Source organism: Charadrius vociferus, unplaced genomic scaffold, assembly GCF_000708025.1.
Source record: "Charadrius vociferus isolate BGI_N301 unplaced genomic scaffold, ASM70802v2 scaffold553, whole genome shotgun sequence".
Taxonomy (NCBI): Eukaryota; Metazoa; Chordata; class Aves; order Charadriiformes; family Charadriidae; genus Charadrius; species Charadrius vociferus.
This window is the reverse complement of record NW_009647688.1, coordinates 2,620,650-2,633,872: the sequence shown is the minus strand read 5'-3', so window position 1 is coordinate 2,633,872 and position 13,223 is coordinate 2,620,650. Positions and strand designations below refer to the sequence as shown.

General features: G+C 38.6%; 1 protein-coding gene across 1 annotated transcript in view; it reads left to right on the top strand.

Annotated features, from left to right (window-relative positions):
* Nucleotides 1-9,944, top strand: part of LOC104283231 (putative ATP-dependent RNA helicase TDRD12) — a 36,264-nt gene extending 26,320 nt beyond the window's left edge. The window contains exons 22-28 of the mRNA XM_009881387.1: nt 494-663; nt 4,845-4,966; nt 6,033-6,087; nt 9,017-9,130; nt 9,215-9,368; nt 9,456-9,522; nt 9,859-9,944. Of these exons, the coding sequence (XP_009879689.1) occupies nt 494-663; nt 4,845-4,966; nt 6,033-6,087; nt 9,017-9,130; nt 9,215-9,368; nt 9,456-9,522; nt 9,859-9,944 (768 nt within the window). The remainder of the gene's footprint in view (nt 1-493; nt 664-4,844; nt 4,967-6,032; nt 6,088-9,016; nt 9,131-9,214; nt 9,369-9,455; nt 9,523-9,858) is intronic.
* Nucleotides 9,945-13,223: the final 3,279 nt, after the last annotated feature.

The window sequence follows — 13,223 nt, the reverse complement described above, 5'->3', positions numbered from 1 at the left end:
TTCCCTCTGTCTTTCGCTTTTATGATTTCTGTTAAGAAATAACTTCATTTTATGAGTAAAGAGTTCTGTGAAGAATTATGATCAAAAGTAGCTCACAAGTTGAGGGGTTTTGTTCGGTTGGTTTTTTTTTTATGGTCTGGACAAGTTAATCAGAAGGGCCTCCCTCTCGCTCAGCATCATGATGTGCCTCTTGTGGCTGCTTGGTCCTGCCAAGGAGTACAGTGAGTTATTCCCATGCTTTGGAATGCATCATGCTGTGTTTTCCATCTGACCAGTCAGCTGAAAAATAAAGTGGAAAGAGAAAAAGATCTTGAAGTAATTCTCTTTAGTAGCTTCCATTCCCATATGGCATGTCTCAACTTTTCTCTGACTTCTATGCTTTTGTTTTTGTTTAGGGTTTTTGGGTTTTAAGTTTTACTTAAAGAACAGCATACAGTTGGAGAGGGAGCGTTTATGAGCTATGGTTTCCATTTAGTGTGTTTTGTAATTCAAGGTCCGGGTTACTAGACTTACAGATTTGAAGATGTCGATCAATGAATATAATGTTCGATCTGAGATTTTGTCTACGGGTCTGGGAGCTGACAATCCAGAACATATAACAGAACTTCAGAAGTTGTGTGGACACTTGAAAGTATTAGATCATGCAAAGAACTTAGAGCCTTTGTAAGTGTTTACAAATATTTTTCAGCATATGCTTTGCTAAGAAAAAAAATCTATTGTGTATTTTTAACTTGGTATTTTCATGTTCACTATTAATGAATGTGGTTTTTATTTAAACGCAGAGATAGGTTTGTGATACGTCTGCTTTCCTTTAGCTGTTTAGCCTCGTAACCATCATGGAAAGAAAAACATCAACTCTAGAAAATGTTAAACTCATATTTGATGCAGGTAGCCAAGTTTACAAAAAAATATGTAGCCTTAATTGAAATTCTGTTATCTTTTATTATGATCAGTGGCTTCTTTTGAATGCTTACCAGTCAGTACAGTAGAGTATATTGTTGGTGTTTGTACAGCTGCAGAGTTCTAGCTGGAAAATTTAAACAGTTTACTTTAAATGTATCACTGTAATCCTTCAAATGAGTATGGCTACTTGATGGTTTTTGCAGTAACAGCACTGTACAGTTTGTGGTTTTTTTCCTTGTCTTGTGAACTTTTAGAACTGAGTAAATACTGTACATGGTGGAAGGGCACATCTCACTGTGGTCTGTCCCAGATCCTAGGACCCTTGATTTAAAATGCTTATGAGCAAGAAAGACATCTGTAGCTTTTTTTGTTCTGGGCTCTATGTGGCACCTTGTTCAGGAGTTTCTTTAGCCACTTAATCTTCAGTTTGGAGACCCATCATTGAAAATATAATTTAAATGCTTTTCTCTGACCAACCAAGTTTTTTTTTTTTTAATATTTACAAGGAAGAGAGAAATCTCAAATATTTTCTTTCAGAGAGTAAATATTGTTTCATAAACAAAAAAAAGGTCCCTGGAATACCATCATGGGCACTGTATGTGCTGTCTCAGGGTCAGGCAAGTTTAATTAAGGCTGTAGTTTGTGTGACTTAGCCAGTCAACAAGATGAGGAAGCCTAACCCCTTCTGTCTTAGATTCAGGTTCCTGCATTCCTATGTAGAAATGTACTGGAGTTTAATCTTAACCAAAGGATTTGGGTTTTCCCATATTTTGTTCAACCTTAAAAATCAGTATTTGAGAACAGTGTTTGCACTGTTGATGCTTGGAATGCTTTTCTTCAGGTTTTATTCCTTACAGAGGACTCTTGGGCTCTGAGGTTTCCGCTACGTCAAGCGCAACCTTTTTGAATTTGTTTCTTCTTTCATGCTGTTACTGAACAGGAAGGTTGGTAACCTCCTAATGGTCACCAGAGCATGTGATGCCAGAGACCAGACAACTTTATTGTGGTGCTGTGTGCAACATAGAATCATAGAATCATTATGGCTGGAAAAGGCCTTTAAGATCATCAAGTCCAACCATTATGGAACTCTGCCAGGCCCACTTCTAAACCATGTCCCTGGTTCCAGTTCCATCTCAAATATCTGTAATGCAACTGTTTGGATTACTTCTTCTAGATTCACTAAGCCTGATACTACTGTTGAAACATTTAAACTGACTGCAGCCTTTTTTAGTAAGGTACTAGTTCAATACAGGGGACTCAAAGAGCTTGCGTAAGGTGAATTTGACTGATTAACTTCATTTGTATGTTTTGCAGGAGTATCTTCTACCTGTTTCAGAATATGCATAACTAAATGTTGGTTATGCAGGGTTCAGATGTTTCATTGTGGACTTAGATTTTTATAAAAGAAATTTACACTTGTTAGTAGGTGGCAGATCACTTAGCTTCCCCTTAAGCTGTGGTACTTCAACAAGTGTTCTGTATTGCTCTGTTTTTTGTCTAGGATTTTTGTGTGATGTGGTAGTCTCTTACCTGTTGTCCTTCATGGCTGGGAGTATGGCTCATTACTTAAGTATGGTACTTAACATCATCCTGTTTTTCTCTGGTCATGATAATTGCATCAAAGAATGCTTCTGCCCAGTAAAAAAATTTATAAAACAATACAAAGATAAAGGATACTTCACGTGCCATTTTGAAAACAGTTGTTTTTCTCTGAACTACTTGGCGAATTGCCTGCATTGCAGAACTGCCTGACATCAGCAGCTCAAACCACCTCCCATTACTACATCAAGCAGCACTCAGTGTAGCGGGTAGGTTTTCTGTTCTTTTGCCTCAGCCATTCACTTCAATTATATGTCCTTGCTACGGAGAGACAGTCTTTTTGTGATTGTTCAACAATCTCCCTCTTTCGTTCAAAAGTCAGTGAGAATCTTCAGTTAATTAAATGCTCATGGTTTGTTACATGCAGTGCAAGGATCTTATGTCTGTGACCAGAATGAAAATGGTGTTCTCCTACTCCCACATACATTAACAGTCTTCTAAACCAGCAGACCATAGCATACATAGCCTGCACAGCCTTTCAGGCAGTTTGGCATAGTCAGAATATTGCATGTTGTAAACAGCACTTGTCAGCAACGTCAAGTTCAGTCTTAATTGCATTAACAAACATTCTATTCCTGGAAAGAAAATGGTTTACATCTTCATCTCCAAGGTGACGCGGTCTATGGATATAAGTGGTATCCTTGTTTTGGCATAATCCATCAGTTATGAATAAAGTCTCTCGGTCTCTGGGCCTTCTCTCCAAGTCTGTTTGATGACAATAGAGGAGATCACAGCCCACCTCTAATGCATAGGCAGCTCTCTAATTTGCTACCGTGTTGGCTGTTCAATAGATGCACAGTCAAAGCGCTAAATCCTTCGGTCTCTTTACACGATCTTTGGATATTGTCCCATGAAGACTTGGCAGATACTTCAGTCACTCCTGATAAATGGTGTTTGAGAAACGCAGGCTGTCCTTCATTGCAAATGTTTCCACAGTTGGAGAGGTACTAGGCCTAGGTTGAAAAGAAGATTTCTTTTTTGCGGAATATCTTCTTGTTGCAGAATATGCAGTTACATGTTGGTTTTGTTGATTTTGGGTGCTTCATTGGAGACTTCATGTACAAAGTTTTTGCTGAACTTCATACTCTGTTTGCCTGGTTTTCAGCCCCTTACCTTTCAAGTCCTTCAGCTTGTGAGGCACCTCCTTGCTTGGTGGCTGTTTCTAGTGTTTCTGTGTGGTCTGTGAATAATTAAAAATTACTGTAGAACTTTGATTACTTTATGGTAAGATTAGATTCTGTCAGACTTTGGCTTTTCAAAGCTATGTAGTAAATCATAGGAGACTTGACTTTTTTTAAAAAGTGTTTGGTTACTTCAAGTACATAACTCAGAAATAGTTTCTGAAAAATCCTGTAAGTTGAATTTGCTGTGCTGTATTTTACCTAGCCTCGAAGAATTGTTTGGTTGGAATTATTCAGAAAAGCTGATAAGCATTTTTTTAAACGTGGAAGTGGTTAAAGGTATCTCACATTTAAGATTGAAATTACTTAAATCTTACTAATTTACCTCCAAAGTAATAAGGGTAAGCTGTGTCAGTTCTGAATAAAGGTGACTGCACAGGTATTTAATACTAAATCTTCAATATGGCTTACTTTAAAAGTTAGTATTTATTTATGCACACTGAAACATTGGGTGATGGCTTCCTAGAGTGGTTTCAGTCCTCTTATACCACTAGGTGTTTGGAGGCAATGGAATAAACTACTTTTAATTTGGACAGATGACTCTGTTTCAAGAATTATGTAGTGCTGTGTTCTTCTCTGTAATGTTTTAATGGAGACTTCCAAGGCTGTTGCAGAGCAGAGGGTCGTGGTGCCTATCTCTGAGCTCTCAAGTAGACGGACTCTGCAGCATTTCCTGAATCTTAAGTCCAGGTAGTAAAGCCCCTAGCTGTACAGCTGGAAAGCCAGAGATCTCTTGCTTGTAAGTGAAGAACTTTCAGTATTCTGAATTTTTTTACTTTTTCCAAGTCAGAATGAAATACGATCAAAAAGTCCCCAAACCTACTGGAATTCTATGTGAAAGGAAATCATTTTCCTGTCTAGGTCTATCATACATAGTAAGGCAGATATATTTTTGTGATTCAAAGGAAGTGCTGGTACCATCAGAATTTTATATGTTCTTCTAATTTGGATTTCTGTATAAATGTGTCTTACTGAATTACTGAAGTTCAGCAACTCTGTGGTGAGATTTACCATTTGCTAGAAGTGCATTTTATTGCATTTTTTGCATATATTAGGGTGAAAAACTTAACTTCAAAAGGATTTCCAACTATGATTAGGAATTCTTTAAGTATTAAACATATTTAAATTTTTTCTTTTAAAAATGTCTCTTTCTGTGTTCAGAGTCATGAAGGAGGACACAGCTGGTCCAGAGAATGTGTCCAATCTGCAGAATATGTCAATACAAGAAAATTCTACTGAAAACTGTCATTCTTCTAAAATTACTTTGTGGAATAATCCATGTGGTAAGCTTTTTCATAATTTCCAAACACTTTAAAACTTAAAAAATTAAAGTTAAGTGCTTAAATGTCAATCTGAAAGTCCTTTTACCAAATGTAGACTTCTCTGAGTACAGAGAATAGGATCGTGTAGCTAATGTTTACAATAAGCCAGAAATACCTTATAGTTATTAGCCTGGAGATGCTGTGAGAGTAAGCCATATTAATACGGTTGTATTACTATTTGGGAAATAGCCTGTCAGTGAGAGACCCAGAATTGTAGAGTTGTTTGGGTATGAATGGAATGTGTGAGCAGGAGATTGCTTCTGTAGGGAGGACGAGCATTTTGCTGGCAAAGGCCATAAGGTTTAAGGAAGCTGAAGTCTGTTGAAATACGAGGTGAATAACAGCATTGTTCTCTGGGAAATTCACGGTGATAGAAAAGGCCACCTTTTTTTGTTTTCTTTCTAATCTAATGCTCAAGGATATGGTATTCAGTCAGTAGAGGCTTAAAAGCACATGGCTTTGTCAGTCTCTGAAGGGGGACAGAAGGTGATCTGGCAGCAGTTGGCATGTGAGGTTTGGAGTGGTGAAACCTGAGTGATTAAAAAGTTGCAGCAGACAAAAGTCAAATAATATCCAGGAGTGCTTATCGTGGAAGGTTTTTTTCCCTGGTGTAGTAGAGTAACTGTAATGCTGTGTTTCAAGCTGTGATGGTAATGTCAATATTAGTTGTTTCATCCCTGAAGTTCTTAAGCAGTTTCTAAAATGACGTGTTTCAGTTTTCAAATAAATAATGTCTTCAAACTGGAAAAACCTTTACCTGACCTGGAAAACTGTATTTTTGGTGGGTTTTTTTTAATTTTATTTTACCAACTATAATACTCTTCTTAGTTAAAATTTTCAGTTGAATTATTAACTTTATGAAATTTTCCAAATAGGAAGTACCCAATATGAATGCCAAATACATTCTTGAAGTAGTAATTTGATTGCTACTGAGTTATCTTTACGATTGTACTAAGGTATTCTGGAAATACCTGGTTTCTATAGTAGAGAGAAGTATAAAATATCTTTCTGGATTTCTTATTTTCAGGTGGTGTAGCTCAAACTAGGGAAGCAGAAGACTCTACCCTGCCTCAGCGTAAATGGTACAAAAATTCAGATTGATTTGTTCCCATTCTTGCTTTTTAGCGTGAACTGTGTGAATTGTGTGTGAACTGTGAATTCTATGATTCTATGACAATCATTCATACTAAGACTATCTGTTTTGTGAGTAAATAAGTATCATACAGGCAGAAGTATTCTGTTATATCAGTATTGAGCTTGAGAGATTACTGTTGCTGTTAGATACATAAATGTATACACGCATCTTGTGAATCCCTTAAGTAATTTAAATTGCTCTTTTGCTTACTCATGAAAGCTAACTTTATCTGTTGAATTTATCTAATCTTTGATTAGACACCGTGTTCCTAAGTGGTGAATGAAAACAAACACTTTTTGAGCTCAGTCCATGGGTATAAACTCTGACTTGCACTTGACTGGATTATATTTTAGCCAGACTGTCCTATTTGATGTCTGCATTGTAACTCCTACTCTTCTGTCCCTGCCTATTGGTATTTCATGAGATGAATCAGTTTTGTGTCTCTACCCTTAGTATGATTCTGTTCTTAAAAAGAAAAAAAGAGTCTGATTTTATTTTGAGAATGTCTGCAATACAACACTGACCCATTTTCTCTTCTTTCTTTTTTCTCTCTCTTTTTTTGTTTTGTTTGGTTGAAAGTTGATCCATTAGCCGTATTCCTTTGTGGATAGGACAATTTCTGCTGATAAATATTTTGAGAAGCATGCCATAGAAATGAATGCTGGGTTTTGCTTTTGATTACGAATATGCTGAGGTATGGTTATCTTAGGTGTAGTTTATGGGGAAAGTCAGCAGATAGCGGATCCTAAGAAGTTTTTTAAATTTCTTATGCACTTTGGGACTAGGCAGTGCTTCCCTTTGGTGGCTTACTCTTCTACCTATTAATGCTAGTTCTGGATGACTAATACTTTCTTGTGCAAGTACCAGAAGTATTTTGTGTATTAGCGTTTTGGAAAAGTTCTTGGTAGGGTGATTGAATCCACACGTATCTTCTTCTGCAGCTTGGCAAGCACAGTTTAAGATCATCTCCATTATGTAATACATGTTGAGGTATAGTGTAGCAGTTAAATTAAGCAGGGTTTGGATATGGCTGAGGGTGTGATAAGGGAAGTAGCCTAAGTGAACGGATATTGCAGTCTGCTAATAGGATTTATTTCATAGGTTAAAACCTTTCGGCATTTGGGGCGAAGTTTGAGGCAGAACAGCTGCAGAATAAGCAGCTGAAAACCTTGATGTGAAATGTGTATTTGTGTCTGTGGTCCGTTGAAAAGTTTACTTTGTCTTCCAGAGGTTGGTCTTGTTACTGTTGCCTTTTCCTTTGTTATTTCAAAGTCGGACTATGATAGCATCCTTAAATGAGACAGTAAGTTTGATTCCTTTGGTTATCAGAGTTAATGTGGTGTCTCCCCTCTTGAACTAGTAGGCGTGCTCTACCAAAGACTGAGATTGGAGTGGTTTTGTAGCAAGCTTGGCTGATGTCCTCCTATGTGTTTTCTTGACACTGTTATTCAGTGTCAAATTATTATCATAGAATGGTTTGGGTTGAAAGGGACCTTAAATGTCACCTAGTTCTGCCCCCCTGCCATGGGCAAGGACCTCCCACTAGACCAGGTTGCCCAAAGCCTCATCCAACCTGGCCTTGAACACCTCCAGGGATGGGGCAGCCACAGCTTCTCTGGGCAACCTGGGCCAGTGTCTCACCACCCTCACCGTCAAGAATTTCTTCCTAATAGCTGATCAAAATCTACCCTCTTTTGGTTTAAAACCATTGGTTTGTCCCATCGGTCCCCTTCCTGACCAAGAGTCCCTCCCCAGCTTTCCTGCAGGCCCCCTGTAGGTACTGAAAGTCTGTGATAAGGTCTCCCCAGAGCCTTCTCTTCTCCAGGCTGAACAAGCCCCACTATCTCAGGCTGTCCTCATAGCAGAGGGGCTCCAGCCCTCTGTTCATCTTTGTGGCCCTCCTCTGGCCCCACTCCAACACATTCATATCCTTTTGTTGAGGGACCCAAAGCTGGAGGCAGCACTGCAGGGGGGTCTCAGGAGAGCAGAGCAGAGGGGCAGAATCCCCTCCCTTGCCCTGCTGGCCACACTGCTGGGTTTGCAGCCCAGGATGCAGTTGGCTTTCTGGGCTGCAAGTGCACATTGCCAGCTCGTGTTGAGCTTCTCACCCACCAACACCCCCAGATCCTTGTCCTCAGGGCTGTTCTCCATCCATTCTCTGCCCAGCCTGTATTTGTGCTTGGGATTGCTCGAACCCACATGCAGGACCTTGCACTTGACCTTGTTGAACTTCATGAGGTTTGCACAGGCCCACCTCTCAGCCCTGTCCAGGTCCCTCTGGATGGCATCTGTTCCCTCCAGCGTGTTGACCACTCCACACAGCTTGGTGTTGTTTGCAAACTTGCTGAGGGTGCACTCAATCCCACTGTCCATGTCTCCAATAAAGATGTTAAACAGCACCAGTCCCAATACCAGCTCTTGAGGAACAGCACTCATCTCTGGTCTCCACTTGGACATCAGGCTGTTGACTGCAGCTCTTTGAGTGTGGCCATCCAGCCAGTTCCTCATCCACTGAGTGGTCTGTCCCTCAGATCCATGTGTCTCCAATTTGGAGACAAGGATGTTGTGTGGTACAGTGTCACATGCTTTGCACGAGTCTTGGTAGATAATATCAGTTGCTCTTCCCTTATCCACCATGCAATAACCCCTTTGTAGAAGGCCACCGGATTTCTCAAACACGATTTGCCTTTAGTGAAGCCGTGTTGGCTGTCACAGATCACCTCCTTATTTTATGGTTGAGTACGCCTACAGATGCTGAAACTCGGCTGGTTGTTTATAACCTAATGGAAAAATTCTGGCTGTATGTGAGACAGCTTGTCTAAAACTCAGTTGTTTTCTATTTTAGAAAAAATACAATTAAGCTTTCTTTTTTTTAGCTTTTATCCAGAAATAAAGTGGTTTCAAAATGAAGAGACTGTTACAGTGAAGGTAAAAATAGCAAGCATAGCTGACTCTAAGTGTGAGTTCTCTAAAGAGAAAGTGGTTTTCAGGTAAGTTCAAGAAATATAAGTATAATAAACAAAACATTTGACTGTCAGCTGCATCTGTTTTTTAAAAACTTTTTTATAATGTAGTGCTTGTTCAGGAGACAAACTTTATTTGGCTAACATGGAGCTGCATCAATATATACAAGCAGAAAAGTCTACATGTCTGATTAAAGATAAAGAAGCTGTTATTGTTCTCACGAAAGAGAAGAAAGGAGCATGGTGCAAATTACTGAAGAGCAAGGTGAAGTGGAAACGAGAATTATTCAATGTTCTGAACTTATTCATTGTGCATCAGTGCAGATATTTCAAACAATGTTTTTGTCAACAGAATCCTCATGTGTCTTTTGATTTTGAACACTGGGAAGATGTTGAAGATAAAGGCCCTTTTCCAGTTGGTAAGGAGTGCATAAAATGAGTAGCATCCTCAGTTTTTGCCTAGGCTTTGTCTGAAATACTCATTTATTTCAGATATGTGACACTTGCTGGCTTGCTCAAATTCTCTGAAAACAGATGAGAGGACCTCTAATAGTAAACTGTCAGCAGTAGGGTATTTGTCAGAACAGCACAGACAAAAAGCAGTTTGAAGTGATTTTTAGTGTTTTGGTCTTGTTTGTAGTCTAAAGTATACTTTTTTATTTTCAGCTTGGTTTTTTTACTACTACTACATGTCTTTTCTGAAGCTCTTGTTTTTTCTTGCTTTATAAATGCTACACTTTCTTAATTACTTCTAGGTACTAAAAAACTGTATTGCACTGATGCAGTAACTGAAGAATTGGTTGACTCTTCAGAAGACAGTGGAACAGAAAGTGATGAGTAATTTGGAGATTGATCTTTTTCCTCTGATGAGAATTATGCTTCAAAATAGTGTCTCTTGCCTAAGTATTTCCACTAAAATGGATTAAACATGTAGGTTGAGGAACTGTCCTTAATTTTAGGAGGAAGATAGCGGACAAACCCCTTACCTTTGCGCTCTGAGAATCTGAAGAATTACTCCATAGAGGAACACTATGTAGGTTTTCCAGTGCCTTTGCTTTAAATTTGTTGGCTTTAATGATGGTGTGTGCATATGTATGTATGCCATTCAAACAGTAAAATCTGAAGATTGAACTTGGGTTGTGAAGCAGTTGAATTTACTAGTAATTGCAGAGCTTCTAGTTTACTTTATCTGAGTGAATTTTCTGTGTTAGCTATAGTTAGTAATTCTTGAAGTTTCACAAATCCCGATCATCTGTTGATTGTTTCTACCATATCCATCATATTCAAACAGTATCGATTTGTTGGCAGTCATCACATGTCGGTTCTGCATCAAGAAATGCATTGATTCCAGTGGCAGTTTTTTGTTACTTGACTGGAAATATGTTGACTTGGTATGTGCAGTGCAGCTCACTGTATTAACTAATTCCTGTACAGCTTTTGTGGAACAAGCACTGTGATAGTAGATTCAGTTTTTGTTTTCAGTTTGACACTTTCGCTTTTCACAAATGCTTTTATTTCATTCCCTCTCATTTATCTAAAACTCTTTTCTCCTTTGCAAATGAGCAATAAAATCTTTTGTTTAGCCCTAAGGCTTTACCTCTTAATATACCATCTTTCAGTAAATAACTTAATAAACTGTTACATTTGTGCACATCCAGAACATCTTGCAGTGAAGTAGTAGTGTAAAATATAATAAGTGAATCTAGTAACAATCTCTTTGTATCTGTAGATTTTAAAGCACATTGGTTTCCCCAACACAACTCTGGTGATTTTGACTAGATACTTAAGTTTACAGATTTATTTTAATAAGCCTAAAATTTTGTTGTATTCTTGACTAGGAAGAATATGCTTGCTTGTGGGGGATTATTTTTTCAGTAAACATTGGGATGCCTTTGTTTCAAGAATGGGAGAAGGACTGTATTAATATGTTTACACTGACAGTTACAGTTTTTCTAGTATTAGCATATAATAAAGCTGCTTCTTTCTGAATATTTAAGAGTATTGCTGATGCCAGTCGAAGACTGCCATGTGACAGAAACAGTTGTAATTGTTAACATATGGTTAAGAAAACTAGTGCTGCTGGGAACCTGACTACAACTGAGCTTAATTACAACCTTCACCTGAGTACAGGTACTTGCAAAGTTGTAATTGTTGTGAAAGTACTTAAGAAAATAGTTAATGTAGCTGTATTTTGGTCTTGCTCTGCATTGTGATGCAAACAGAAGACTGTCTAATCACCTAATTGAAAAAAAAAAAGTGATGGAGCAGGATGTTTTCCTTTGCGTGTTTTGTTGTTTGACTTTTCTGGTGTCTAAATATAATGTACGATGATTTTTGTGCTGGTAGATAAATACAGCAGGTTATTTAATAGACATTAACTATCTTAATTTTTGTTTGAAAAGCAAGACACCTTATATGAGGTAGAAACAAAAGCTGGTTTTAGCCATATAAAGAACAGTATAAAAAAAAAAAAATACATTCCAGAATATTCTTTTGGCCTCAAGCAATTTTTGATCAGGGTCTTCATGAGGAATAGGTTTTCTGTGGACTTCTTACTTCAATTCATTCAGTTGCATTTTGGAGCCTGTGTCAACTTCTAACATTCCTCCTGCACTAAGGAATTCAGTAGTCAAACTTATTTTGTGAAGCAATGTTTTTTTTTTTTTTCTCTGTGTTTTGAAGCCATCCCTGCTCTGTCTGCTTGAAGTCCTATACCTTCAAGATGTAACAGGAACAGACACCTTGCTTCTCCCACTTTGTTCTCGCTGAAGACACTGCCTGTGGACCTCTGTCATAATTTTTCCTCTGATTCCCCAATTGCGTATCTCTGTTTCAGCCTTCAGAATGGTAGTAGACAGTCATTCTGTGTAATGCAGAAGTATTCTGTTCCTGTAGTCTTTCACTGAAACTTACAGTTCTGTTGTGGTTTAGGCCAAATCGGCTACTGGGGACCTGAAGGACCCCAGATGGGACCGACAGATGCTCTCCTCTACCCCTCTTCAGAGAGAGAGGTAGAGGAGGAAAAAGAGACTTACGAGTTTAGAAGGAACTAAACTACTTTAATGAAATATTAGTAATAAAATAAAAAAGAAATAATGAAATATATACAAAACCGTATCAAGCTCCCGAGATGACAATCACGACACCAGCTGGCACTGGGGCAGTCCCAGGCTGGACTCAGTGACGGACGGGAACTGGATTCCGGATCTGCATTCAGGATCGGGATCGCAGGCAGACGAACAGAGTCCTCCTCAGACGTCGGCCATTGCAGGAAGAGAGAGAGAACTGACCTTTTGATCCCTCAGCCTTTATACTGAGCATGAGGCAGATGGGATGGAATACCCTCGTTGGTCAGTTTTGGGTCACCTGTCCTGTTCGCTCCTCCTTGCAGGTGGGACCCCACTATGCTTTTCCGCTTCCGACCCTCCAACGGGGCAAATAACAAAGTTGGTTGCCCTTGGTTGTTATAGCAATAAGTATAAGCAAGGTCCTCTCTGCATACCATGGCTGGGCATCAGCTATAAACATAGGTCTTATCACCCTGAGAGAGTGAACATTGTCTGCACAATATGCTGTTAATTTCAGTTGTTAGAGAGGCCCAGCTAAGAAGCGAAGTTACTGACCAAAATTGGTTCTGTTTTACCTCAAACCAGGACAGTTCTTCTGTTTGAAGTGATGTTTTTACCAACAGGGGTTAGGGCAACAGCAGTTGTAACAGTTTGACTGGGGCAAAACACTGTGGCAAGTAGGCACTTCATGTGTAATGACATATTTACAATTTTGTTTTGTTTTCCATTGCTTTCCTTAGTCATTCTTAACCACCTTTTTGCTTTTGTTTTAACTTGATTGCACATGGAGCTCGTACGTTCATGGATCTGACTATAATCAGAGAATCTCCTTCAAATGAATCGGAACCCATCATTTTTGTGGTTTGGATAACCATTTGGGATTGCTTTTCCATGTAGGTAGATGCAACATGAAATATATAAGAACTTAATTTTTTGTTTATTTCTTTGTAGCTGCAGCATGATAGAAATAATTTCTTCAGTCAAATCTGCTAGGCTAGAGTTAGTATGAACTTAGGATCTTCATCCAGTTGGTTAATATTCTCATGTTAGAT